This window comes from Thunnus albacares, chromosome 1, assembly GCF_914725855.1.
Source record: "Thunnus albacares chromosome 1, fThuAlb1.1, whole genome shotgun sequence".
NCBI lineage: Eukaryota > Metazoa > Chordata > Actinopteri > Scombriformes > Scombridae > Thunnus > Thunnus albacares.
In genome coordinates, this window is record NC_058106.1 from 14,386,516 (window position 1) to 14,411,773 (window position 25,258).

Genomic DNA, 25,258 nt, shown 5'->3' on the forward strand with positions numbered 1-25,258 from the left:
TTACTTGAGTATTTCCATTCTGTGCAACTTAATACTACCACATTTGGGGAAATACTGTACTTTTAACTTTTGTTTCATATTTCAATGATAATAATAATGATAATCACCATAATTTATAGATCTCTTTACAAAAAATCTTCTTTACAGAAAATTTAAATCCATTCTCAAAATTTGAAATCATTAGAATTTATAATACCTATTAAACAAATGTGAGTAATGTGAGATAAGAGAAATCGAGAAATAAAAAGACAATTCAAGAAAAAAAGCACAAAGTAAAATCAGAATAAGCTCTACAATAAAAGTATGTTTTAAGAAGAGATTTTGAAGATGTACTGACTCATGTTTTGGTTTACATATAAAACATATAATCAGTAAATCAAATATGATGGACTATTATTTATTAAACTACCTACAAGTGGGCTGAATGACGCAGTTAAATGATCTCAACTTAGTTCAGCTACAACATAGTAATACCTCAATAATGATAATGATAATCCAATAATATACAGTGTATAATGTTGTGTAACTCTGAAAGAGCCTTTTGTGTATGATGAGAAATTCTACTTATGATACTTTTAGTATCTATTCTCTGTTGTTAATTTGTTGTTATGAATACATTTGTACTCCACTTGCATGCAGGATGTTACTTGTAATGGAGTATTTTTGCCTTATGATATTACTACTGTAGCGACTACTGGCAACAAAGTAAAAGTCGCTGAGAGGCTGAGGATGGGCCTTGTTTGCTGATTGTCTCACACGCTACCAAAAAGATTCGCTGAGATCAAAAAATGTCATTATACTGCATATTCCCATGTGAGAAGAAAATGGATTTAAAGAGGTAATTTTTAATAGTTAAAACTTCTCTGTTTGAGGTATCGCAGCATTAAAGACAAGTAAATATGTAATCACTTTGATTTCAGGCGACTTTACTATCGGGTGTATTTTATCCTGCTTTTTGTTTGGGGAAACATTTCGACTGCAGCACATCTCTCTGGTATGTATGGATATTTATTTTGAATAGGCTACATAATCTATTGAGACGATTAATCTCATTGGGTTCATTTCTGTTCGTGCAGGTGTTGAGAATGAAACCAGCTTAAATCTTGACTGTTCCAATGACGGCAAGAATTTGATGTTTTGCCACTTCCAGTCACTATTTGAGAAGCAGAGCTGCACTGAATATAACTTGACTGTCAGTTACAAACTGCAGTGAGTTAGACTTCTTCCTTTATTGTGTCTCACTGGCTTCAGTGAAGTTAGCCTGCAGTATTCAAAGCGTATACTCTGTGAGCTTATCAGCTGTGGTTGCCAAATTTACATATTTACATATTTACATACATATTCATTATAAGCCTATGTTGTTTATGATGTTTCTTTTTTAAAATATCATACATGTGGCTTTTGAAAGGGTTTCTGAATAAGTCTGAGGAGCCAGAAATGCACATAATCATATTTTATTCAAAGCAGGTTTTTTATCCACAGGGAGAAGAGTTGCATCTTCCAGCAGTGTGACATTGGATGTTGTTGCTCTCTCGAATTGCTGTTTGTTTTGGGGGAGATTCATACAGCAAATGTTTCGAAAGGGGGAACAACTGTGGTGTCCAAAAACATCGACATCATAAAAAGCAGTGAGTTGACCTCTTTTAACTGACAGTCCATCCTAGGACAGCTTTAATCTTTACAGATATTCACATAAGATTTTTTTTTTTGTATTTTTTAGTAAAAGATAATATCTGTCACACAATGACAGTGTTTCTTAAACCTCTATAATGCCTGTAAATGTATTTGTGAATTAATCCAGACTCAGAGGATATGAGACATTTACCCTAATTTTTCTCATCTCTGTTTTTCTACAGTAAAGCCCAGGGTCCCAACAATCTCAGTAGAGGAAATCAATGGAAATTTTCAAGTTACATGGGATACAAACATGTCAAAAAGTTTCAGAGACTACATGAATATTATCGTGACTTACCATAAAAAAGGAGACTCAAAAGAGGTAGAAATGTCAGAGAAGTGTGGAATTAGAGTGGTATTCTCTTCCACTCTCCTCTTTTGTGGAAAGTTTTGATGGCACAACTCTCTTTTTATAATTCTCGTTTCTCCTCAGCAGGTATCTCGTACAGTTAAAGCCCTGAGTTCCTATGAAATACGAGGTCAAGACTTGGAGCCAAGTACAACATATGTGGTCAGTGTGAAAAGCAACATAAATTTGAGTGGCCTGTTCAGTGACAGTAGCAAGGAGTTGGAATTTACAACCTGTAAGTGTCATCTTTGCAGTCTTTTCATCACTTTTTAAGCATTTGACTGTATATTTTTTCTTACACTGTTAAAAAAGAAATGTAAAATACACACTTTAACACTGTATTTATCCTTTCCAAAACAGAAATGTTTTCAGTACCGCTGTTACACATGACAAGAAGTATATAATTTAATCTATTTTATTCTACTAAATTTAATTTTAGTAGAATAAGATGCTGGAAATCCTGCATAGTATTACAACATATACTATATACACAATCATGGATTCGACCATGACAGAAGTGATAATGTCTACAGCTGCAACATACTTACAGAGGTTGGAAAGTAACATAAACTGACATTGTGGGTGCTGTTAAAATAACCAGAATCTGGTTCAAGGCACACCAATCTTGTCACTTCACAGCTGCATCCCGTCACGCCCTGCTCTTGGCTGTCATCATTTGCCTCAGTATTGCTGCAGTCATCATCACCAGTGTTGCACTAGGCTGTTTTGAAATGTAAGTAATTTTGTCTGTTCCGTGTTTCCATGTAAGTACAATATTATAAAGCTGTAATTCCTCTGTTTTGTAATGTGTGTATATGTCCTGTCTGTTTGCCGTTTTGTTGATTTATTTGTGCATTTGGTTTTAGATTAAAAGCAAAGTGGCGGGATACACTTTCCAAATGTCCAAATCCAGAACTTTTAGACATACATCCAGGCGAACAAAAGGTAAGACACCTTTTGATGTTGGTCAAAGAAAAAGCAAAGATGTTGTAACATGAAAAACACACAGCTTCTATTATTGTTTATCTGTTTATTTAACATCTTTCCACATTAACATTCAGCAAATCCTTGAAACTTTAAAACTAAAGTCAATTTAAAACCAAAGTTGTCTTTTTTCCCAACAATGATTACTTGAATACAAAATTTTACACTTAAACTCTTAATGCAATACTTTTAAATTGGTCTATTTAACTAAAATGTTTAAGATCTGAAGATTTTAATTCTTTAGATCCTTCTTGTTGCAGGTTTTAAAGCAATTACAAACCAACTTCTCTTCTGTCTCCATTGACACTGCTGTTGTAAATAACAGTGAACCACGGTTAGTACAGCTGCACTGGTGCATCATCAACTCAAGACATGTCTAGAAGGATTTTTTCTTCAAGGTGTTGTGATTTTAAATGATGTTTTTGATTCTCTTTATTCAGCTTGATGGCATCACTGACAGAAAGCAGCAGTGGGATGAGTACCGACTTCTCTTCTGCCATTATAGAACCTGCTGACATCAAGGCCGGCGTTCAAGATGCCCTCAGTAAAGCCTTCACCCACATTGGTCCAAGATCATCAGTGACAGCCTCTCTGCTCACAGAATCAAACAAAGACAGTGATTTGCTCTCCGCTACCTACAATCCTTGTGTCACAGCTGATGACTTAAAGAATTCTCCTCAATCCACTGACTTTGACAACATGACCTATTCGATACGCATTCCCAGCTGTCAGATAATGATGAATAATTCTGAGATGTTTTGTGACTCTGTGTACCATCCCAGTGAAGGTGACATGATGACCTGTCCTGTCAAGCAAGCACCAGTTTGTCCGGATCCTGTACAACAAAATATCATTTTACCAGCAGTGGTTTCATCTCTTATGCCAACAGACATGTCGTATCAGTGCAGTCCTGACAAGCAAGTACCAGTCCAGGATGGTCAATGTCTCTCTGATGACCAAAGACCTTTTCTCTCTTTCATCTCTGCTAACCTGTCTACACCAATAATCACAGACAGTGACTATCACAGTGTGTAGTATTGAGTCATTTTTAGGGAAATTCTGCTTTAATACACAAATCTGTAACATGACTGTTTTCAAGACTGTTTTATACATTTTTCTACTCTCAGTAATCTGCTTTGCACCTTATGAACGGTTAATTTTATAACTGTGTGCAATGTTTTGACTTCTTGGCTACTTTTGATGTGAAAAGTACATCATGTTTTTTTTATTATTATTTATTATATTTAATTTTCTTCCTTTTTTTAAATTAACTGCTTCACATGACAACATGTGGAGCAGTTAATCTGTCACATTTTACTGTAACTCTGCTTCCATCTGTTGATCTGAAAATGAATTCTTAAATGATTAATGAATCATTGACATGATTATCTTGTATAAATGGCTAAAATAAAGTAAAATAAAAAATCCTTTAAAGCAGGGGTTTTCAAGGTTTTCAGGTGGTCAATTCATGATTGATATTTAATCTCATAGACAATCACCAGTTGAGCCAAGATAGATTGATATTGCTGTTCGACATACTTCAGACCACAGCCAATACATATAAAAGTTCTGTCTGAAGGCATTTATTAGTTTCTGACTCTGGGAAAGTGAAATAAATAAAATTCCCCAAAACTACTGTATCTCTGAACTATTGCTTTAATCAAATCACGCACATTTAGGCACTATTTAGCTATCAAAAATACACATTTATCCACAAATTCACTATTTTTTAAAAGTTTTATTTGGGTTGCTCCATTTACAGTGTTTTACTAAAATGTAGTGTCGGCTGAAGTGTGTACAGTACATCTTTTTCTGAGGAAACGGATGTAGGACGCACTTCCCTTGAATCTGTGGCGCAACATTTCCAGCTAACAGCTTTCCAAAGAAGGAAGACGCAGCAAACTGCACGACTCCTACAGTATGATCAGACTTGAGTTGGAGTGCTGTTTTCGAGGAATCATTTCAGCATGAAGTTTAACAGGTGATCATGTTGTTGGAACTAGTTGTGTTACTTAAATCATGGAATTTTCTGGATTAAAGAAAAGAAAATAATTGATTTTCTGTTTGGTTTCAGGCGAGTTCGCGATAGGATGTCTTTGATCCTGTTTCTTTTAGGAAACATTGCCTCTGTAGCTCTCTCTGGTACGTATAACATGGACACGTAGACAGTTTTAAATAGTCTTTTTATACAATAACTCATTCTCACGATCAATCTTGTCGCATCATATCTGTTTCGTTTAGATCTTGATAATGAAACAGGCCTGAATCTTGTTTGTACCAACGACTTCGAGGATTTGATGTCTTGCCACTTTGACGCACAAAACTGCACTGAATACAATCTGACTCTGCGGAGCAACGATGGATATGGGTGAGTCACTGGTTTCTCCTTTTTCCTTTGTTCAAATCAGATCAATCGGATACAGTAATGATTCATGTCACTATCGATTTGAAATGTATTTCAAACAACTGAATCAGCCTGAGACGTAGCCTATAGTCACAACATGTTGTATACGATGTTGTATTCAACAGGGAGCAGCGCTGCATTGTCAAGCAGTGTGACACTGGACGGTGTTGTTGCTCTGTCAAAATGAAACCAGGGGAGACTCATACAGCAACAGTTTTCAAAGGGGGCCAAAGTGTGGAGTCCAAAGTCATCAGCATCACAGCTAGTGGTGAGTTGACTATTTTAAAACTGTCCAATCCACAAAAGCCATTCTTCATATAAACATTTGTAAAATGTAATATTTCTCTCAAAACAGGGAAATGACAGAAGCAAGAGTACTTTAAGTTACATTTTCCCTGCAGGGAATTTCATTCTCTGCATTGAGTTACTGTTTAAGTCCATAAATCTGCAGCTGCCAGAAACAGACTGCATGAACTTTTCCTGTTTCTGTTCTACAGTAAAGCCCAAAGCACCAACAATCATCTCAGTGAATGAATCCAACGGGAATTTTAGAGTTGAGTGGACGGCAAACACTAACAGTAACAGTCTCAGAAGCAGATTGAGTGCTCAAGTGACTTACCATAAGAAGGGAGACACAAAAGAGGTAGGAGAAGTGTCATAAAACGGTGACTTTACAGATCTTTTAGTGTTTCAGTCTGCTTTTCAAACACTTCAAATAAAAATGAGTGGCCATGCAGCTAAAATGCATGTGCTGTAGTAATGTGAATTTAGATGCATTGATGCATTTATATTGATGTACTGTGTGTGTTGAAGGTTTTAAAACTTATTTACATCCAACTACTGTCAGGTTGCTGTTTACCAGTTTAAATGTAGACTTCTACTTTACCACTCAGTGATTATTATTTAACAATGGGTTGGTTGTAGAAAAAAGTTAAAGAAACTACATTTTCAAAATTCTCATTTTATTTCGTTTCTCTTCACCAGGTATCTGAAAATATCACAACAGCCATAGTTAATGGACCAAATTACTATGAAATACTTGGTAAACACTTGGAGCCAAGTACAACATACCTGGTCAGCGTGAAAAGCTACACAAACATAAGTGGCCTGTTCAGTGACAGTAGTGAAGAGCATGAATTCAAAACTCGTGAGTGTTTTCTTTACAGTCTTTTTGTGACTTTTCAAGCATTTGACTGTACATTTTTTCTTATACTGTTATAAAAGAAATGTAAAATACACACTTTAACACTGTATTTATCCTTCAGCCTTTGTCCATTAATACTCAGAACTGAAGATAGAAAAAAATGAAACATTTTGGGGCTTTTAGATGCATCTCCAAAACAGAAATGTTTTCAGTACCGCTGTTACACATGACAAGAAGTGTATAATTTAATTCATTTTATTCTACTAAATTTAATTTTAGTAGAATAAGATGCTGGACATCCTGTATAGTATTACAACATATACTATATACACAATCATGGATTTGACCATGACAGAAGTGATAATGTCTACAGCTGCAACATACTTACAGAGGTTGGAAAGTAACATAAACTGACATTGTGGGTGCTGTTAAAATAACCCAAATCTGGTTCAAGATTTGAAGCTGCACACCAATCTTGTCACTTCACAGCTGCGTCCCGTCACGCCCTGCTCTTGGCTGTCATCATCTGCCTCAGTTTTGCTGCAGTCATCATCACCAGTGTTGCACTAGGCTGTTTTGAAATGTAGGTAATTTTGTCTGTTCCGTGTTTCCATGTAAGTACAATATTATAAAGCTGTAATTCCTCTGTAATGTTTGTATATGTCCTGTCCGTTTGCCGTTTTGTTGATTTATTTGTGCATTTGGTTTTAGATTAAAAGCAAAGTGGCGGGATACACTTTCCAAATGTCCAAATCCAGAACTTTTAGACATACATCCAGGCGAACAAAAGGTAAGACACCTTTTGATGTTGGTCAAAGAAAAAGCAAAGATGTTGTAACATGAAAAACACACAGCTTCTATTATTGTTTATCTGTTTATTTAACATCTTTCCACATTAACATTCAGCAAATCCTTGAAACTTTAAAACTAAAGTCAATTTAAAACTAAAGTTGTCTTTTTTCCCAACAATGATTACTTGAATACAAAATTTTACACTTAAACTCTTAATGCAATACTTTTAAATTGGTCTATTTAACTAAAATGTTTAAGATCTGAAGATTTTAATTCTTTAGATCCTTCTTGTTGCAGGTTTTAAAGCAATTACAAACCAACTTCTCTTCTGTCTCCATTGACACTGCTGTTGTAAATAACAGTGAACCACGGTTAGTACAGCTGCACTGGTGCATCATCAACTCAAGACATGTCTAGAAGGATTTTTTCTTCAAGGTGTTGTGATTTTAAATGATGTTTTTGATTCTCTTTATTCAGCTTGATGGCATCACTGACAGAAAGCAGCAGTGGTATGAGTACCGGCTTCTCTTCTGCCATTATAGAACCTGCTGACATCAAGGCCGGTGTTCGGGATGCCCTCAGTAAAGCCTTCGTCCACATTGGTCCAAGATCATCAGTGACAGCCTCTCTGCTCACAGAATCAAACAAAGACAGTGATTTGCTCTCCGCTACCTACAATCCTTGTGTCACAGCTGATGACTTAAAGAATTCTCCTCAATCCACTGACTTTGACAACATGACCTATTTGATACGCATTCCCAGCTGTCAGATAATGATGAATAATTCTGAGATGTTTTGTGACTCTGTGTACCATCCCAGTGAAGGTGACATGATGACCTGTCCTGACAAGCAAGCACCAGTTTGTCCAGATCCTGTACAACAAAATATCATTTTACCAGCAGTGGTTTCATCTCTTATGCCAACAGACATGTCGTATCAGTGCAGTCCTGACAAGCAAGTACCAGTCCAGGATGGTCAATGTCTCTCTGATGACCAAAGACCTTTTCTCTCTTTCATATCTGCTAACCCGTCTACACCAATAATCACAGACAGTGACTATCACAGTGTGTAGTATTGAGTCATTTTTAGGGAAATTCTGCTTTAATACACAAATCTGTAACATGACTGTTTTCAAGACTGTTTTATACATTTTTCTACTCTCGGTAATCTGCTTTGCACCTTATGAACGGTTAATTTTATAACTGTGTGCAATGTTTTGACTTCTTGGCTACTTTTGATGTGAAAAGTACATAATGTTTCTGTATGAAATATAAAATCATCAAAATGTCCTTTGATAGAAACTGAATTCACCTTTTTTGGCACATTATTTTTATTCAAGGTCATGAAATATTATAATCCTTTAAACATATCAGGCCTCTAACATTGGACCATTAGGCCTGTAGCATTATAACAAAATCATTTCAGTGATCTATGAGTTAAAAGGATATGTTCACAATTTGTCAAGTCTGTCTTCAAACAATAGTCAAGTTCCCAAACAGATTTTGCTCACTGTAATCATTCCTCCTGTTCATACTGATCAATAGAAGATCCTCTCCAAATGTGCTCAAAAGTGATAAGGGACAAAATCCTTAAAACCTTATTTAAAAGTTTATTTGAAGATAATATGATGCTTCAGTTGTTCAAATGAAGTGAAAGACAGTTAGTCTTTTTAGTGAAAAATTCCCCCTTTGTGTCTCAATGGACAGTGTTTTCCTGTTCAGCTGCACTGGAAGGATTGTAACAAAAAGAGGGAATTTGGCACTAAAAAGACAGTAAATATATGAAATATATTGATTTGATTTGACTAATTTGGATGGCTGAGGCCTCATGTTAGCTTCAAGTAAACTTTTAAATGCATGTTTGTACGGAGGACTGTGGATTTTGTCCCCCATCACTTCCACTGACAGTGCATTATGAAGGGATCTCTTAATGGCCAGTATGAACAGGAGGAATGATCACAGCAAAAAACAACAACAACAACAACAACAACAACAACAACAACAACAAAAGACAAAACATGTGTCAATGTTCATTTGGGCACCTGACTATTGTTTTATGTGGACCTGAAAAATTGTGAACCTGTCCTTTAATGGAGTTCATTTCTATTTTGCATTAAATAAGATAACTCATAGATCACTCAAAAGTATAAACAAAAAGAAAATTACTAACAGAAAAGTTTTAAGTAATTTGAGAGGCAGGAGGTTGGGATTGTTTGGTGTGTGATGAATTGACCAGCTGGTACTGACTGATACACAGTAACCACTAAAGATTTTCAAGTTTAGATACTGAAAAAAAATATAAGAAATGTGTCAATTTACATATTTTGAGAATACGTGCAACTGAAATAAAGCATAAAAACATTTATTCACACATGAAATAAACATCAGATGTAAAATGTTTACTGTGACAAACAAAGATTTTTCAGTGAGATCACACCAGTATATCAATTGTCTTTTGTTGAACATGCAGTTAAATTCAGCAGTGAACACAGTGACTTTATCAGACAGGCCTGGATATTGAAAGTCATTGTGTGCAAAATACATCTTACGCATGTTGGCCAAGGAGCTCTTGCAACACTGAGCTGTTTTGTGAAATGCACCTCTTCTGCATTTGTTACTGTGAAAACTATTAATAGGAGGAACACAAAGAATATAATGATAATAATTTAATATAATAGTTAAACTTCAAAAGTATAATGGCAACATGACAACCTGTCACATTTTACTGTAACTCTGCCTCCACCTGATGGTCTGAAATGGATACTGCTGCCACAGTCACTTCATGTAGTCAGTCTACTTATTATACACAGAATATTAAACATGAACTTTTAAATATAATTCATAGAATTCTGAAGGCATTTATTAGTTTCTAACTCTGGGAAAGTGGGAAAAATGGTAAAATTTTCCAAAACTACTACATCCCTGAACTGTCTCTTTAACCAAATCACACACATTTAGGCTATTCATACTATTAGGCTATTAATACTTTTTTAAAAATCTATAAATAATAATCATCCCAAATATTTGTATCCATGGAGACATGTTCCAGTAATCATCCTCACAGGGGTCAAAGGTCAGACACAAGGAGACCTGCTACATCTGGTCAAGACTTCCTAAACAGTTCTTGTCTATGTGTTGTAAACCAGAAGGGACAAACATGTCCCACGAGTAGACAAGAACTGTTTAGGAAGTCTTGACCAGATGTAGCAGGTCTCCTTGTGTCTGACCTTTGACCCCTGTGAGGATGATTACTGGAACATGTCTCCATGGATACAAATATTTGGGATGATTATTATTTATAGATTTTTAAAAAAGTATTAATAGCCTAATAGTATGAATAGCCTAAATGTGTGTGATTTGGTTCAGCAGCGCAGAAACACATCAAACACCACCTTAGTGTGCACTTAAATCTGACCTTAGCTATCAAAAATACATGTTTATCCACAAATTCAGTATTTTTTAAATTTTGTTTGGGTTGCTCCATTTACAGTATTTTACTAAAATGTAGTGTCGGCTGAAGTGTGTACAGTACATCTTGTTCTATGTGTAGCCCGTCTACCCTCTATATTATGTAGATGGGGCCCTGAGTTCTTTATCCTAATTTCCTTTGTTATATTATCTCTGATTAATTTAATGTTTTTTGCTTGGGTCACTTTGGAAATCCTATACCTCTTGAATATAACTTATTGTGAGACCACAGTGTAACAAACAATTGAGTGTACTAACCCTTTAACACAGTAAACCACACTCTAATATAAGTTGGTATAGAGTATGAAGGCTATATAGCTTTTAACCTCTGAAATAATAAACACACTCAGAAACCATTTAAAATTAGAAGTAATAATTTCCTCCTTTAATTCTAAACAAAATTAAATGAAAATAATATCAAATTAAATACCAGGAGTGTTCACTGCTTTTGTTTCACAAGTCACACAGCAGTTTTCCCTCTTTACCTTTCCAACTTTAAATTATATGCTTTTACTTGTCCACTGAATTATTTTAGTGACCAAACACACACACACATTATCACTCTATGCTAAGCCGGCAACAAGGATATAACAAAATAAAATAAAAGCGTTGCAGGCCTGATGCAGTGCTTGTGATCGTATGGACCAAAAACTTAGTGGTCGCTTCACTCAAGTTTAGAGCATGAAACAAATAAAGCAGTGTATCTATCACAGACAACTATTTATAAACATATTTTTAACTGGGCTACATATGCTCTGAGCAAACGGGAGTGGGACGCACTTCCCTTGAATCTGTTCCTCTCTTGAAATCTCAACATTTCCAGCTAACAGCTTTCCAAAGAAAGAAGACGCAGCAAACTGCACGACTCCTACAGTATGATCAGACTTGAGTTGGAGTGCTGTTTTCGAAGGATCGTTTCAGCATGAAGTTTAACAGGTGGTCATGTTGGTGGAACTAGTTGTGTTACTTAAATCATGGAATTTTCTGGATTAAAGAAAAGAAAATAATTGATTTTCTGTTTGGTTTCAGGCGAGTTCGCGATAGGATGTCTTTGATCCTGTTTCTTTTAGGAAACATTGCCTCTGTAGCTCTCTCTGGTACGTATAACATGGACGCGTAGACAGTTTTAAATACTCTTTTTATACAATAACTCATTCTCACGATCAGTCGTGTCGCATCATATGTGTTTCGTGTAGATCTTGATAATGAAACAGGCCTGAATCTTGATTGTACCAACGACTTAGAGGGTTTGATGTCTTGTGACTTTGACGCACAAAACTGCACTGAATACAATCTGACTCTCTGGAGCAACGATGGATATGGGTGAGTTACTGGTTTCTCCTTTTTCCTTTTTTCAGATCAGATCAATCAGATACACTAATAATTCATGTCACTATCGATTTGAAACGTATTTCTTTATTATTATTATTAGTTTATCTGTCATAGACGATGCAAAAAAACATTGTAACAGGTTAAAGTAACATGAAAGAGATGCATATAGAATTTCTAGCCAAGGTTAATTTGCGACCCCTGACCCTGGTTAGGCTTTTCTACTTAAAAATAGTCATAACATATTATTACCAGAAATACATGAGTTAAATAGAGCTCATAATAAATAGTGACATTCTCAATAACAATAGTACTTACATCACATAACAATAATTTACATGTGTTGCGTATGGTGTAATGTATGCATAATATTTATAGTTGCGTGTGTCCGTGTACATACTTGCATAGTCTGTATCAGTGTGCATGTATTTTTATCTGTATGTATCTGTTCATCTATCTGTGTACATGTCCATGTGTGCATGCACAAGTGTATGATCATTGATCAGCGATTGCAGGTTTGGTTTTGTTTCAGCCAGTGTTTCACCTTTTCATTAAACGTTTTCAGATCAGTTTGTATTTTTATATGTTATTAATTTCAAACAACTGAATCAGCCTGAGACGTAGCCTATAGTCAAAGCATGTTGTATATGATGTATTCAACAGGGAGCAGCACTGCATTACCAAGCAGTGTGACACTGGACGGTGTTGTTGCTCTGTCAAAATGATGCTTACACCAGGGGAGACTCATAACGCAACAGTTTTCAAAGGGGGCCAAAGTGTGGAGTCCAAATACATCAGCATCACAGCTAGTGGTGAGTTGACTATTTTAAAACTGTCCAACCCACAAAAGCCATTCTTCATATAAACATTTGTAAAATGTAATATTTCTCTCAAAACAGGGAAATGACAGAAGCAAGAGTACTTTAAGTTACATTTTCCCTGCAGGGAATTTCATTCTCTGCATTGAGTTACTGTTTAAGTCCATAAATCTGCAGCTGCCAGAAACAGACTGCATGAACTTTTCCTGTTTCTGTTCTACAGTAAAGCCCAAAGCACCAACAATCATCTCAGTGAAGGAATCCTACGGGAATTTTAGAGTTGAGTGGACGGCAAACACTAACAGTAACAGTCTCAGAAGCAGCTTGAGTGCTCAAGTGACTTACCATAAAAAAGGAGACACAAAAGAGGTAGGAGAAGTGTCATAAAACGGTGACTTTACAGATCTTTTAGTGTTTCAGTCTGCTTTTCAAACACTTCAAATAAAAATGAGTGGCCATGCAGCTAAAATGCATGTGCTGTAGTAATGTGAATTTAGATGCATTGATGCATTTATATTGATGTACTGTGTGTGTTGAAGGTTTTTAAACTTATTTACATCCAACTTCTGTCAGGTTGCTGTTTACCAGTTTAAAATGTAGACTTCTACTTTGCCACTCAGTGATTATTATTTAACAATGAGTTGGTTGTAGAAAAAAGTAAAAGAAACTACATTTTCAAAATTCTCATTTTATTTCGTTTCTCTTCACCAGGTATCTAAAAATATCACAACAGCCGTAGTTGATGGACCAAATTACTATGAAATACTTGGTGAACACTTGGAGCCAAGTACAACATACCTGGTCAGTGTGAAAAGCTACACAAGCATGAGTGGCCTGTTCAGTGACAGTAGTGAAGAGCATGAATTCAGAACTCGTGAGTGTTTTCTTTACAGTCTTTTTGTGACTTTTCAAGCAGTACACTGTATATTTATATTCCTTGACTGTAGTCGTGCTCAACATACTGTACATCAAGCTGCTGTTCTTCACAAACATATAAAAGACAGAGTTTAATCATATTTTCATCCTTCAGCTTTTGTACAGAAGTACATTAAATATATAATCCACATTCGGCTTTATCATTATATATGTTACCAAATCTCAACGTTTTTTTTTTTTATAGAACAAGAAATCATGGCATTTTTTTATTTATATAACAAACCACAATTTAATCAAGTGCCCATTATGTGACACCTGGGGCCCCTGAAAACTCTAAAATCATTTTTTGGGAGTTTTTCTTTTTGTATTTTTCTACTCCTGTAAACTCTGTTGTCATGTTGTAGCCAATTTTTAAAATCTTCTCCAAAATAACAAAAATGTCGTTTTGATGCTATTTGGTGAACCATGACAGCTTTTACTCCAGAATGAGGAAGTTTCACCAGACTGTTACTCAGTAACTACATCTGTTATCTGCTGTGGTATTAATGTCAATTCACACTGTCACGTCCCTGAGTCACTGACGTGGGCATTCACACAGTTCACACATTGTGACAAATGATGTTTTTAAAAATGTCCCCTGATATTAATTTTGTAATTCTAGTTTTCCTTGTTCAGCATGACATTGAAATGTAGAGATCCAACATTTATTTCCATATAATTCACTGGCTGAATTATATGTCACTGGTTACACATTATTCACTTACTGAACTTCTGTAATGAGTCGTGTTTATTCAATTAAAAGGAAATGTTTAATCTCCAGGCATTTTTTAAAGACATTATAATGCCAACAGCGGTTGATACAACATGTCAACAGGCTCCAGATTTAAACACTGTGCACTTATCTCTAATTTCTCTCTCTACTGTATGTTAACTATACAAAAGAAGTGACTTTAAAAAAAAAATGTATTTCAAACATGTTACTTCACAGCTGCCTCCCACAAAGTCCTGCTACTGGCTGTCATCATAAGCCTCAGTATTGTTTCCACATAATTCACTGGTTGAATTATATGTCACTGGTTACACATTGTGTGTCACTGGTTACACATTATTCACTTACTGAACTTCTGTAATGAGGCGTGTTTATTCAATTAAAAGGAAATGTTTAATCTCCAGGCATTTTTTAAAGACATTATAATGCCAACAGCTGTTGATACAACATGTCAACAGGCTCCAGATTTAAACACTGTGCACTTATCTCTAATTTCTCTCTCTACTGTATGTTAACTATACAAAAGAAGTGACTTTAAAAAAAAAATGTATTTCAAACATGTTACTTCACAGCTGCCTCCCACAAAGTCCTGCTACTGGCTGTCATCATAAGCCTCAGTATTGTTGCAGTTATCATCAGCAGTGCTATATTTTGCTGTTATGTAAAGTAAGTCATAAAAATAGATTGTCTTTGTCTGGTTTCTTTGTTTGTAAAAAGACAAGCTGTAACTGCTGCTGTGTTGTGTTTACATGTTGTGTGTCATCTTGATGATTTATTTGTGCATTTGGTTTTAGATTAAAAGCTAAGTGGTGGGACTCAGTTGCCAAATGTCCAAATCCAGAACTTTTAGACATGTGTCCAGGTGAGGAAAAGGTAAGATAAATTGTGAATTGTTGGTCAAAGAAAAAGCAAAGATGTTGTTACACGAAAAACACACCGCTTCTATTGTTGTATATCTGTTTAACATCTTTCCACATTAACATTCAGAAACTCCTTGAAACTTGTAGATGTCAATTTGAACAACATTTACTTGGATACAAAATTTTGGTAACACTTTATAATACAGCCCACGTTTTATGGTGTAACTTCCCATCATTTACCATGTAATTTCCCGGAACTTATGGTGTAACTTCCTGGTATGAATCCATACATATAAAATACTTTTCGGTTCTTACCGGTACTTAAATGTAGGTACAGTGGAAGAAAACAAAACGAGAAACAAGGGAGTAACAATTGGGGTTTTAAAATGTAACTTCCCAACCCGTACTTGTTAGGTGTTAGGTAATAAACAGTACTGTGCTCTTGGTTTAATATACAGTACAAACTACAACTCACTATATATTAAATAAAATACAGACATTAACCTTACTCCCTAAAGTAGAGTAAAATATGCCATCTAAGGTAACATATTCCTTCAGCATTTAATTTAAAACAGCATGGACCATGTGAGTTTACATTCTGGACACAGAAGTAACTTGTAACCTTGCCAAAGTCCGCCTAGCATGGTGGCTAATTAGCGATTAGCATAACTCGTGATTAGCATGCTAATACACATGAATTTGGTTGTTAAGACTTTGCCATAAGGCAGCCAACACATTATGATAAGACACACTATGTTGCACATCATAAATATGACTGCTCACCTAACAGGAGAATATGACAGATGCAGGTGATTTGAAGCTAGTGCATGCAGAGAGTGAGCAACTGGCTCTTGTTTATATATAGTTTTATATATAGTTTTTGTTAAGTCATGACATGTTGCATGTTGTTAGATTGTGACATGAAAGGTAACAGAACCAAACAGCTAAGTAAGGATGGGAGAACATAATCCAGCCCACTCCCTGTCGTTACCATGTACTTATACGGTAACTAGTCTGTACCTACAGAGTAAGGACTGGGGAACAGTGTGAATTTAATAATCCAGCCCGCTCCCTGTTGTTACCATGTATTTATAGGGTAACTAGCCTGTACCTACAGAGTAAGGACTGGGGAACAGTGTGAACGTAATAATCCAGCCCGCTCCCTGTTGTTACCATGTCATTATAGGGTAACTAGCCTGTACCTACAGAGTAAGGACTGGGGAACAGTGTGAATGTAATAATACAGCCCGCTCCCTGTTGTTACCATGTACTTATAGGGTAAGTAGTCTGTATTTACAGAGTAAGGACTGGGGAACAGTGTGAACTTAATAATACAGCCCGCTCCCTGTTGTTACCATGTACTTATAGGGTAAGTAGTCTGTATTTACAGAGTAAGACTGGGAGAACGGCACATATGTTGTGGTTTATGTGTAATTAAAGAATAAAATAATTTTTCATAACTACCATATTATTGTGTAATTAAAGATATACTATGTATATTATTACATTACTGTATTGTTATTTTTTCATCCTCGGATGACAATACAAGCCTTTCATAGCTGTGCACTGGAGAGAGGTAAGATTGCCTGTTATGAGCTGCTGCAGTGCTGGACCAACATGGCTGCTAGGAGCCAATTTTCAAAAACATAGACCCATTTCTCAACTTGTTCTATTCAAATTCATACAATGAAGTGGAATACTTAAGCATAATAAATCTCTTGAGTGTGGGTGAAGCTTGCCTGTCAAACACACATGTATAAAAAAAATGATTGTCATAACTGCCATGAGCAAAAACATTTGATTTAATATACACATGTAACATACTGATTCATGCGAGAAAGTTACACCATAAGTTCCGGGAAATTACATGGTAAGTGATGGGAAGTTACACCATAAAACATGGGCTGTATTATAAAGTGTTAGCAAAATTTTACATTTAAACTTTTAAGGCAATATTTTTAAATTGGTCTATTCAACTAGAATGTTTGAGATCTGAAGATTTTAATTGTTTATATTCGTTTATTTGTTAGGATCCCCATTAGCTTTGCCCTAAAGCACAGCTAGTCTTCCTGAGGGGTGTACTACGAAGCAAGTTCAACATACTCAGGCTTTCTTTGTGTAAGCTGACTCGACAAACCATAAACTCGCACTCTGTGATAAGTGATATCACGACAGTGGTTACGAACTTTCTTTGTTAACTCAGGCTTTCTGCTTTGGGCTCTGTGCGCAACCCCATGAAAGGGGGCATTTGGCGCATCATTTGACTCTTTTTCCGCACAAAATGGACCAATCGTGTGCTGCCTGCTTCAGAAAATCCTTTGGTGCGGGACTTTTTAAACATCATTGATTCTTTTAATCTTGTGAAGTCTGTACTTGGGCCTACACATGAACATGGTCACACACTTGATCTTGTTTTATCACATGGTTTGCCTGTTCTAACCTGGAGATCTGTGATGCTTTTTCCTCTGATCATATGCCTCTACTGTTTGAAGCTGCTGTTTGCTGTCAAACAGTTAAACCTTGCGCTGCTGCTCGCACATGTCGAGATATTAACCCTTCCACTGCTGCTCACTTCTCAGATGCCTTCAGTCGAAACTGCGTCCTGCCTGAATCTGTGTATGAGGATACGGAGGCTCTTAACTCATGGTTTCTCGACACCTGTCAAACTGCCATAGACATTGCGGCTCCATTAATGACCAGACAGCATAAAACGAAATCGGAGGCGGAGCCCTGGCTGAATGAAACAACCTGTGCTGCTGCAGGATTGTCGAAGAGCTGAGCGAAAGTGGAAAAAGGACAAGTTGCAAGTGTCTTGTCAAATGTTGAGGGATTACTGGCGTCATTACCAATCCACTGTGAAAGAGGCTAAAAGAAAATATTTTTCTGATATTGTCCTGTTAAACTGCCACAAGCCTCATGTGTTGTTTAAAGTGATCAACTCTGCTCTGAATGCACCACGGAATTGAAGCCTCCCTGGCTGTGTGTGAAAAATTTCTTCACTTCTTCACTGATAAAGTCACTTCTACCAGAGCACTTATTTCACCTCCTGCCATTGACCCTTCAGTGTCTGTCCCCTGCTCTGCTGGGTTGGACACATTTGAGCCTGTGACCCTGCCCTTTGTTCAGGAGATTGTTGGTCATTTGAAGCCCTCAGGTTCTCCAAATGAAACTGTCCCGCCCCGACTTTTTAAGGAGGCTTTCCAGACTGTTGGACCATCTTTTTTCACAGTTATTAATAGCAGTCTGTCCTCTGGAGTGGTTCCTGTTCATTTTAAACATGCCGTTGTGCAACCTTTGTTAAAAAAACCTGGGCTGGATCCTACTGTTTTGGCAAATTTCAGGCCTATCTCTAAATTGCCTTTCCTTTCTAAAATCTTAGAAAAGGTTGTCTATTCTCAGCTCAAGGACTTTTTAAATGAACTAAATATTCTTGAGATTTTCCAATCCGGTTTTAAAACATTGCCCAGCACCAAATCAGCGCTTTTAAGAGTTTTTAATGACATCTTTTTAGCTACTGACTCTGGTCACTGTGTTGTCCTTGTACTTTTAGATTTGAGTGCAGCTTTTGATACAGTGGACCATGAAATCCTGATTGCTTGTTTGGAGCAGTGGGTGGGCATCAGTGGCACAGCACTTGAATGATTCAGGTCCTACCTGTCACATCAAACCTTCTGTGTCAGCCTTGATGACTCTGTGTCCTCCACTGCTCCCCTCTCATGTGGGGTACCACAGGGCTCTGTGCTTGTCCCTCTTTTATTTTCCCTCTATCTACTCCCACTTGATTCAATTCTCAGGAAACATGGCATTTCTTTTCATTGCTATGCAGATGACAGTCAGATGTATGTCCCCCTAAAAAAAGTCAGACTCCTACGGTGTTAAGCCATTGCATGAGTGTTTACATGACATTAAAGCCTGGATGTCTCTAAACTTCCTAACTTTTAATGAAAAAGAGACAGAAGCCATGGTCTTTGGTGGCACTTCTATGACCCCCCTGGTTGATCTGGGTTCTTTGGCACAGTACCACAAGCCAACTGTGCACAATCTGGGGGTAAAAGTGGACACAGACCTTAAATTTGACAGCCAGATTAAAGCTGTGGTGAAGTCGAGCTTTGTCCAGTTGAGGCAGCTGGCAAAAATTAAACCAGTCCTTCAGAGACAGCACTTTGAGACAGTAATCCACGCCTTTGTGACCACTCGGCTGGATTACTGCAATGCACTTTATATGGGGGTTAGTGCGTCCTCCATTGCTCGTCTTCAACTGGTGCAAAATGCTGCTGCACATCTTTTAACTGGCACAAGCAAGTATGAGCACATTTCACCTATTTTAGCTTCACTCCACTGGCTGCCCATCCATTTTAGGATTCATTTTTAAATTATTTTATTTGCTTTTAAAGCCTTGAATGGCCTAGCCCCACCTTATCTCTCTGAGCTGCTGCACCCCTATACTCCCAGGCGCTCTCTCAGGTCAGCTGACCAGCTGCTCCTGACAGTGCCTAAAGCTAGGCTTAAGCTCAGAGGCGAACGAGCATTTGCTGTTGCAGCCCCAAAACTGTGGAATGGATTGCCGCTGCACATTAGACAGGCCTCCTCACTGTCTCATTTTAAATCTCTTCTTAAAACCCACCTCTTCTCTCTGGCTTTTGACACCATGTAGCGTGTTGCACCTTGTGTGAGCAGTGCACTTTATTTTATTTATTATCCTATTTTATTTGATTTTATCTTATTTGATTTTATTTGTTTTTATCTTATTTTATTTTATTTTATCTTATTTTATTACTTTTATCCCATTGTGTCCTTCATAGTTTTATTGTGTTCTGTTGTGCTATTTATTGTGTTTTTTTTATCTTGCTGTGCAGCACTTTGTGCAACCTTGTGTTTGTTAAAATCGTGCTATATAAATAAAATGGATTGGATTGGATTGGATAATAAATATGAGTAGAAGTTACACAGCAAAAACTACAAATCAGCATATACATAGCATCCTACAAATATGTTGTTCATAGGTGTGTCCTTATTTGCTTTTTAAACATTGATTTCTGTGTTAATTCAGTCAGTAACAATAGTAAAGAATTCCATGTTTTTAGTGCTATATACTACTGTGCGTTTGAAGAAATTAGTGTTTGCCTTGGGAAGTAAAAACTGGCCTTCTGTTGCCTGTCTAGAGGAATATGTATATGACTCTAAACTGTGTTTTAATTAACTGTACTGATATGATGGAATTTTGGATTGTAAAACTTTCCATGTTGAGAGAAGAACTGCAGCGATCAGCCTGCTAATCAGCATGCTAATGATATTAGTATTTTACAGACACTGGAGAGCAGCTTGTTCTGTACTAGCTAAAGTGTGCTTATCTTTTTTTGTGGCATTCACCCATATTATCTGGCAGTTATCAAGCTGCGAAAGAATAAGAGTACTTAACACAAGCTTAGTTAAATCAGGTGTAAGGTATTTTCTGCATCACCTTACTACAGCTAATGCCTTGCCCATTCTATTGACAATAGTGTTGATGTGTTTTGACCAGAACATTTTGTTGTCAAGGGTGATGCCCAATAACTTGGTTTCCTTTACTTGCTGGATGGGTGTTTTATATATAAAGAGTTTAAGCTCTGGCTCTCCTTTCTTTCTTTTCAGAGATCCACTTTCAGAAAATATCTAGCTCCCTGTTCAAGATGGCAGTCAAATCAGCAGGTGTTGTTGCTGATGCATGTACAGTAGTGTCATCTGTGTACATAGTTAATTTAGTATGTTTTAGTATGAGAGGTAAATCATTGGTAAAAATGGAATACATAAGTGGGCCTAGGTAGCTCCCTTGTGGAACTCCACATTCCACAGACGCACTATCTGAATAACTTCCATTAAAGAAGACTCTCTGCGATCTATTTACCAGATAGCTTCCTATCCAGGCAACTGCAGATGGTCTAAATCTTTAACACTCAAGCTTTTCAAGAAGAAGCTTGTGGTCAATAACATCAAATGCTGCCGTAAAATCTAATAGGACTGCTCAACATATCATTTTGTTGTCCAGATCTCTGTACCAGTCATCTGCCATTTGCTCTAAAGCTGTGAATGATTTTTTATGTTGAAAATGGATAAGCTATTGTCTGTCCCATGTGGTAATTCTCTCCTTAATTTATATACCTTGCTTCTGAAGTAATTATTCAAGTAATTTACAGTTTCTTTGGGTTTTGTAATAAAGGTACCCCCACACTCAATAAATGTGGGTTGTTGAGAGGTGTTTCTTATTATTTAGTGTACTCAAAAGCTTTTTCCCATCATTCTTTGTCCTGCTTAACCGTAGAGCATAATATTGTTTCTTTTTCTTATTAAGTTTTGTGACATAATTCCTCAGTTTACAGTATTTTTGTCTGTCAATTATACAACCACTTTTCTGCGCTGTTTTCTTTGCCTCGTTCCTCTGAGACATATAGCCCTTTAATACGTCATCAACCCATGGCAGTCTACAAGACCTAACAGTCAGTTTCCTAACAGGGGCATGTTTGTCAATAATTGGTTGAAACTTTTTGAGGAATAGTTGTAGTGCTCCATCTGGTTCTTTTTCATTATAGATGTTTGACCAACATATATTACTGACATCCTCCAAGACAGCTTCCTGAGAGAACCTTTTATAGGACCTTTTGTATACAACTCTTGGCTTAGCTTTGGGCACTTCACTTTTTCTTGCAATCGCTACTACATTATGATCACAACAACCTATTGGAACTGACGCAGCCTTGCTATATAAATCATCTTCACTCAAGTAACTGTGATTGATACTCAAAATTGATACTCAAATGGCATGCGTCAGTTATGGTAACCAGTTGATGTTTTAAGGGACAATTATATGAAAGCCAGTCAATATTTAAGTCTCCTGTAAAAACAACTTCCATATTCAATTCACATATTTCATCCAGCATCTCACCCATAGCTTCTAAATAATTACGGTTTGAGCTTGGTGGCCTATAGCAGCAGTCCACTAAAATAGATTTAATGAGGTAAGTTTACTTGAAGCCATAATACCTCAATTTCATTACACATGATATCTTCCTTAACTTTCACAGGAATATGATTTTGAACATAAAAAGCTACACCACCCCCATACATGGTCCTGTCCTTTCTGTACAAATTATACCCTTGTATGCACACAGCTTCATCATTAAATGTTTCATCCAAATTTGTCTCAGATATTGCAAAAATATTAATTGTGTTTGAAAATAACAGATCAGTAATTTCATACTTTGTTTCTTAAACTACAAATACTCAAATGGGCGATCTTCAAGCTTTTCTTTGGAAGTAAAGCAGCAATAGACATAAGACATGAAATGTATTTCCCACTCTTATTTTACCTTCATATGTTGTGTGTGTTAATGCATATATCCTTCTTGTTGCAGGTTTTAAAGCTGTTACAAACCAACTTCTCTTCTGTCTCCATTGACACTGCTGTTGTAAATAACAGTGAACCACGGTTAGTACAGCTGCACTGGTGCATCATCAACTCAAGACATGTCTAGAAGGAATTTTTCTTCAAGGTGTTGTGATTTTAAATGATGTTTTTGATTCTCTTTATTCAGGTTGATGGCATCACTGACAGAAAGCAGCAGTGGGATGAGTACTGGCTTCTCTTCTGCCATTATAGAACCTGCTGACATCAAGGCCGGTGTTCAGGATGCCCTCAGTAAAGCCTTCGCCCACATTGGTCCAAGATCATCAGTGACTGCCTCTCTGCTCACAGAATCAAACAAAGACAGTGGTTTGCTCTCCGCTACCTACAATCCTTGTGTCACAGCTGATGACTTAAAGAATTCTCCTCAATCCACTGACTTTGACAACATGACCTATTCGATACGCATTCCCAGCTGTCAGATAATGATGAATAATTCTGAGATGTTTTGTGACTCTGTGTACCATCCCAGTGAAGGTGACATGATGACCTGTCCTGACAAGCAAGCACCAGTTTGTCCAGATCCTGTACAACAAAATATCATTTTACCAGCAGTGGTTTCATCTCTTATGCCAACAGACATGTCGTATCAGTGCGGTCCTGACAAGCAAGTACCAGTCCAGGATGGTCAATGTCTCTCTGATGACCAAAGACCTTTTCTCTCTTTCATCTCTGCTAACCTGTCTATACCAATAATCACAGACAGTGACTATCACAGTGTGTAGTATTGAGTCATTTTTAGGGAAATTCTGCTTTAATACACAAATCTGTAACACGACTGTTTTCAAGACTGTTTTATACATTTTTCTACTCTTAGTAATCTGCTTTGCACCTTATGAAGGGTTAATTTTATAACTGTGTGCAATGTTTTGACTTCTTGGCTCCTTTTGATGTGAAAAGTACATCATGTTTTTTTTTATTATTATTTATTATATTTAATTTTCTTCCTTTTTTTAAAATTAACTGCTTCACATGATAACATGTGGAGCAGTTAATCTGTCACATTTTACTGTAACTCTGCTTCCATCTGTTGATCTGAAAATGAATTCTTAAATGATTAATGAATCATTGACATGATTATCTTGTATAAATTGCTAAAATAAAATAAAATAAAAAATTATTTAAAGCAGGAGTTTTCAAGGTTTTCAGGGGGTCAATTCATGATTGATATTTAATCTCATAGACAATCACCAATTGAGCCAAGATAGATTGATATTGCTGTTCGACATACTTCAGACTACAGCAAATACATATAAAAGTTCTGTCTGAAGGCATTTATTAGTTTCTGACTCTGGGAAAGTGAAATAAATAAAATTCCCCAAAACTACTGTATCTCTGAACTACTGCTTTAATCAAATCACACACATTTAGGCTATTCTATGTAATCACCTTCTGATAACTCATGTAATAACTAATGTCATATTTTTTCATTTCCGTTCACTGAGCCTCCCCTGAAATGGTTTTTTAGCCCCCCTGGGGCGGCCCACCTCCTGCTATGAAAACCTCTGATTTAAATCTTTGAGACTGTAGAAATCCTACAGTATGAATTCAGCTGTTAGCATGATATCATGACAAATACACTTATTTTATATTCATCAAATATGTTTGGATAAATTCATGTGTAATGTCACAAAAATGTTACTATTTACTGGGGACTAATACTTCTTTTTAAATCTTTGAATACCTAACAAATACTTAACCTTGCCTAAAGGAAGTGTAAAGACAGATCAGAGGTATGAAACATCTATTTAATACCAGGCAATAAGGACAATTTGTTATTTCTGACACTGGTTTTGAGCAGAGTACTGTTTTTGTAATGTGAAAGCTGCTGTGTTCTTGCCAGTTTCACCCACTGACACTGGTTTTGAGTAATGGGTATGGTCAAGTAGGACAATGTAGCTCAGTTTTCATCTTGTTGTGTATCATGAATGAAAAAAGAGAATTAAAGTCTTATTCTTTATATTTTTGACACTAAAAAGTCTAAATTCGTTGCTTAATACTATGATATGTGAATGCTGGTGAATATAGTATTTGGGGTGAAGGGCTCAGTGCTACAATGTACATTTTGAACTCAAGATTATTTGCATATAGTGGTGAAGAAAATGTAGAAATGCATAGAATTCATTTTGTGGTACTGAATGGACGAAGGTGGGGGTGGGGGATGGGGGGGTCTATACCTCCAGACTTAAAAATCACTATTTCACCCCTGCATGTCCCACTAATGTATGAAAGTATGTAACCCTGCAGCAGCACAGAAACACAAATAACAAGAACTAGTCCATCACAGCCTGTTCGCCTCAATGGAATTAAAGTTGAGAGAGAGTTTACAGTGTTTTACTAAAATGTAGTGTCGG

At 36.5% G+C, this 25,258-nt stretch overlaps 3 protein-coding genes across 5 annotated transcripts; all 3 read left to right on the forward strand.

The window, feature by feature from the left end:
* Positions 1 to 823: 823 nt before the first annotated feature.
* LOC122974867 lies at positions 824 to 4,095 on the forward strand. The gene is made up of 10 exons (XM_044342934.1): positions 824 to 838; positions 921 to 994; positions 1,077 to 1,209; positions 1,483 to 1,628; positions 1,857 to 1,996; positions 2,108 to 2,258; positions 2,663 to 2,756; positions 2,890 to 2,968; positions 3,268 to 3,341; positions 3,448 to 4,095. The coding sequence occupies exons 1-10, from the start codon at positions 825 to 827 to the stop codon at positions 4,040 to 4,042; spliced, it is 1,500 nt and encodes a 499-aa protein (XP_044198869.1). The 5' UTR covers position 824; the 3' UTR covers positions 4,043 to 4,095.
* Positions 4,096 to 4,849: 754 nt separating this feature from the next.
* Positions 4,850 to 8,912, forward strand: LOC122974723. Of its 3 annotated transcripts, none has more exons than XM_044342729.1 (10): positions 4,850 to 4,988; positions 5,082 to 5,149; positions 5,249 to 5,375; positions 5,537 to 5,679; positions 5,909 to 6,058; positions 6,415 to 6,558; positions 7,045 to 7,138; positions 7,267 to 7,345; positions 7,645 to 7,718; positions 7,825 to 8,912. In XM_044342729.1, exons 1-10 carry the CDS (start codon positions 4,975 to 4,977, stop codon positions 8,417 to 8,419), a joined length of 1,488 nt encoding a protein of 495 aa, XP_044198664.1. In that variant the 5' UTR covers positions 4,850 to 4,974; the 3' UTR covers positions 8,420 to 8,912. The 3 variants fall into 3 exon arrangements, with proteins under 3 accessions (XP_044198664.1, XP_044198586.1, XP_044198753.1); XM_044342651.1 differs by having other exon boundaries at positions 4,859 to 4,988; positions 5,909 to 6,054; positions 6,396 to 6,558; XM_044342818.1 differs by lacking the exons at positions 7,267 to 7,345; positions 7,645 to 7,718 and having other exon boundaries at positions 4,865 to 4,988; positions 5,909 to 6,054; positions 6,396 to 6,558; positions 7,852 to 8,912.
* A 2,687-nt stretch (positions 8,913 to 11,599) lies between these two features.
* On the forward strand, positions 11,600 to 24,381 carry LOC122974570. The gene is made up of 10 exons (XM_044342587.1): positions 11,600 to 11,750; positions 11,844 to 11,911; positions 12,011 to 12,137; positions 12,807 to 12,955; positions 13,185 to 13,330; positions 13,673 to 13,835; positions 15,179 to 15,272; positions 15,401 to 15,479; positions 22,855 to 22,928; positions 23,035 to 24,381. Exons 1-10 carry the CDS (start codon positions 11,737 to 11,739, stop codon positions 23,627 to 23,629), a joined length of 1,509 nt encoding a protein of 502 aa, XP_044198522.1. The 5' UTR covers positions 11,600 to 11,736; the 3' UTR covers positions 23,630 to 24,381.
* The last annotated feature ends 877 nt before the right edge of the window (positions 24,382 to 25,258 follow it).

Bases quoted from the DNA above. Each gene is read 5' to 3' on its own strand.
- LOC122974867 (XM_044342934.1), top strand. The intron at 2,969-3,267 runs GTAAGACACCTT...TTCTTGTTGCAG, and splicing joins TACATCCAGGCGAACAAAAG to GTTTTAAAGCAATTACAAAC. The intron at 3,342-3,447 runs GTTAGTACAGCT...CTCTTTATTCAG, and splicing joins GTAAATAACAGTGAACCACG to CTTGATGGCATCACTGACAG.
- LOC122974723 (XM_044342651.1), top strand. The intron at 6,559-7,044 runs GTGAGTGTTTTC...GTCACTTCACAG, and splicing joins AGAGCATGAATTCAAAACTC to CTGCGTCCCGTCACGCCCTG. The intron at 7,139-7,266 runs GTAGGTAATTTT...ATTTGGTTTTAG, and splicing joins GCACTAGGCTGTTTTGAAAT to ATTAAAAGCAAAGTGGCGGG.
- LOC122974570 (XM_044342587.1), top strand. The intron at 12,956-13,184 runs GTGAGTTGACTA...TCTGTTCTACAG, and splicing joins CATCAGCATCACAGCTAGTG to TAAAGCCCAAAGCACCAACA. The intron at 22,929-23,034 runs GTTAGTACAGCT...CTCTTTATTCAG, and splicing joins GTAAATAACAGTGAACCACG to GTTGATGGCATCACTGACAG.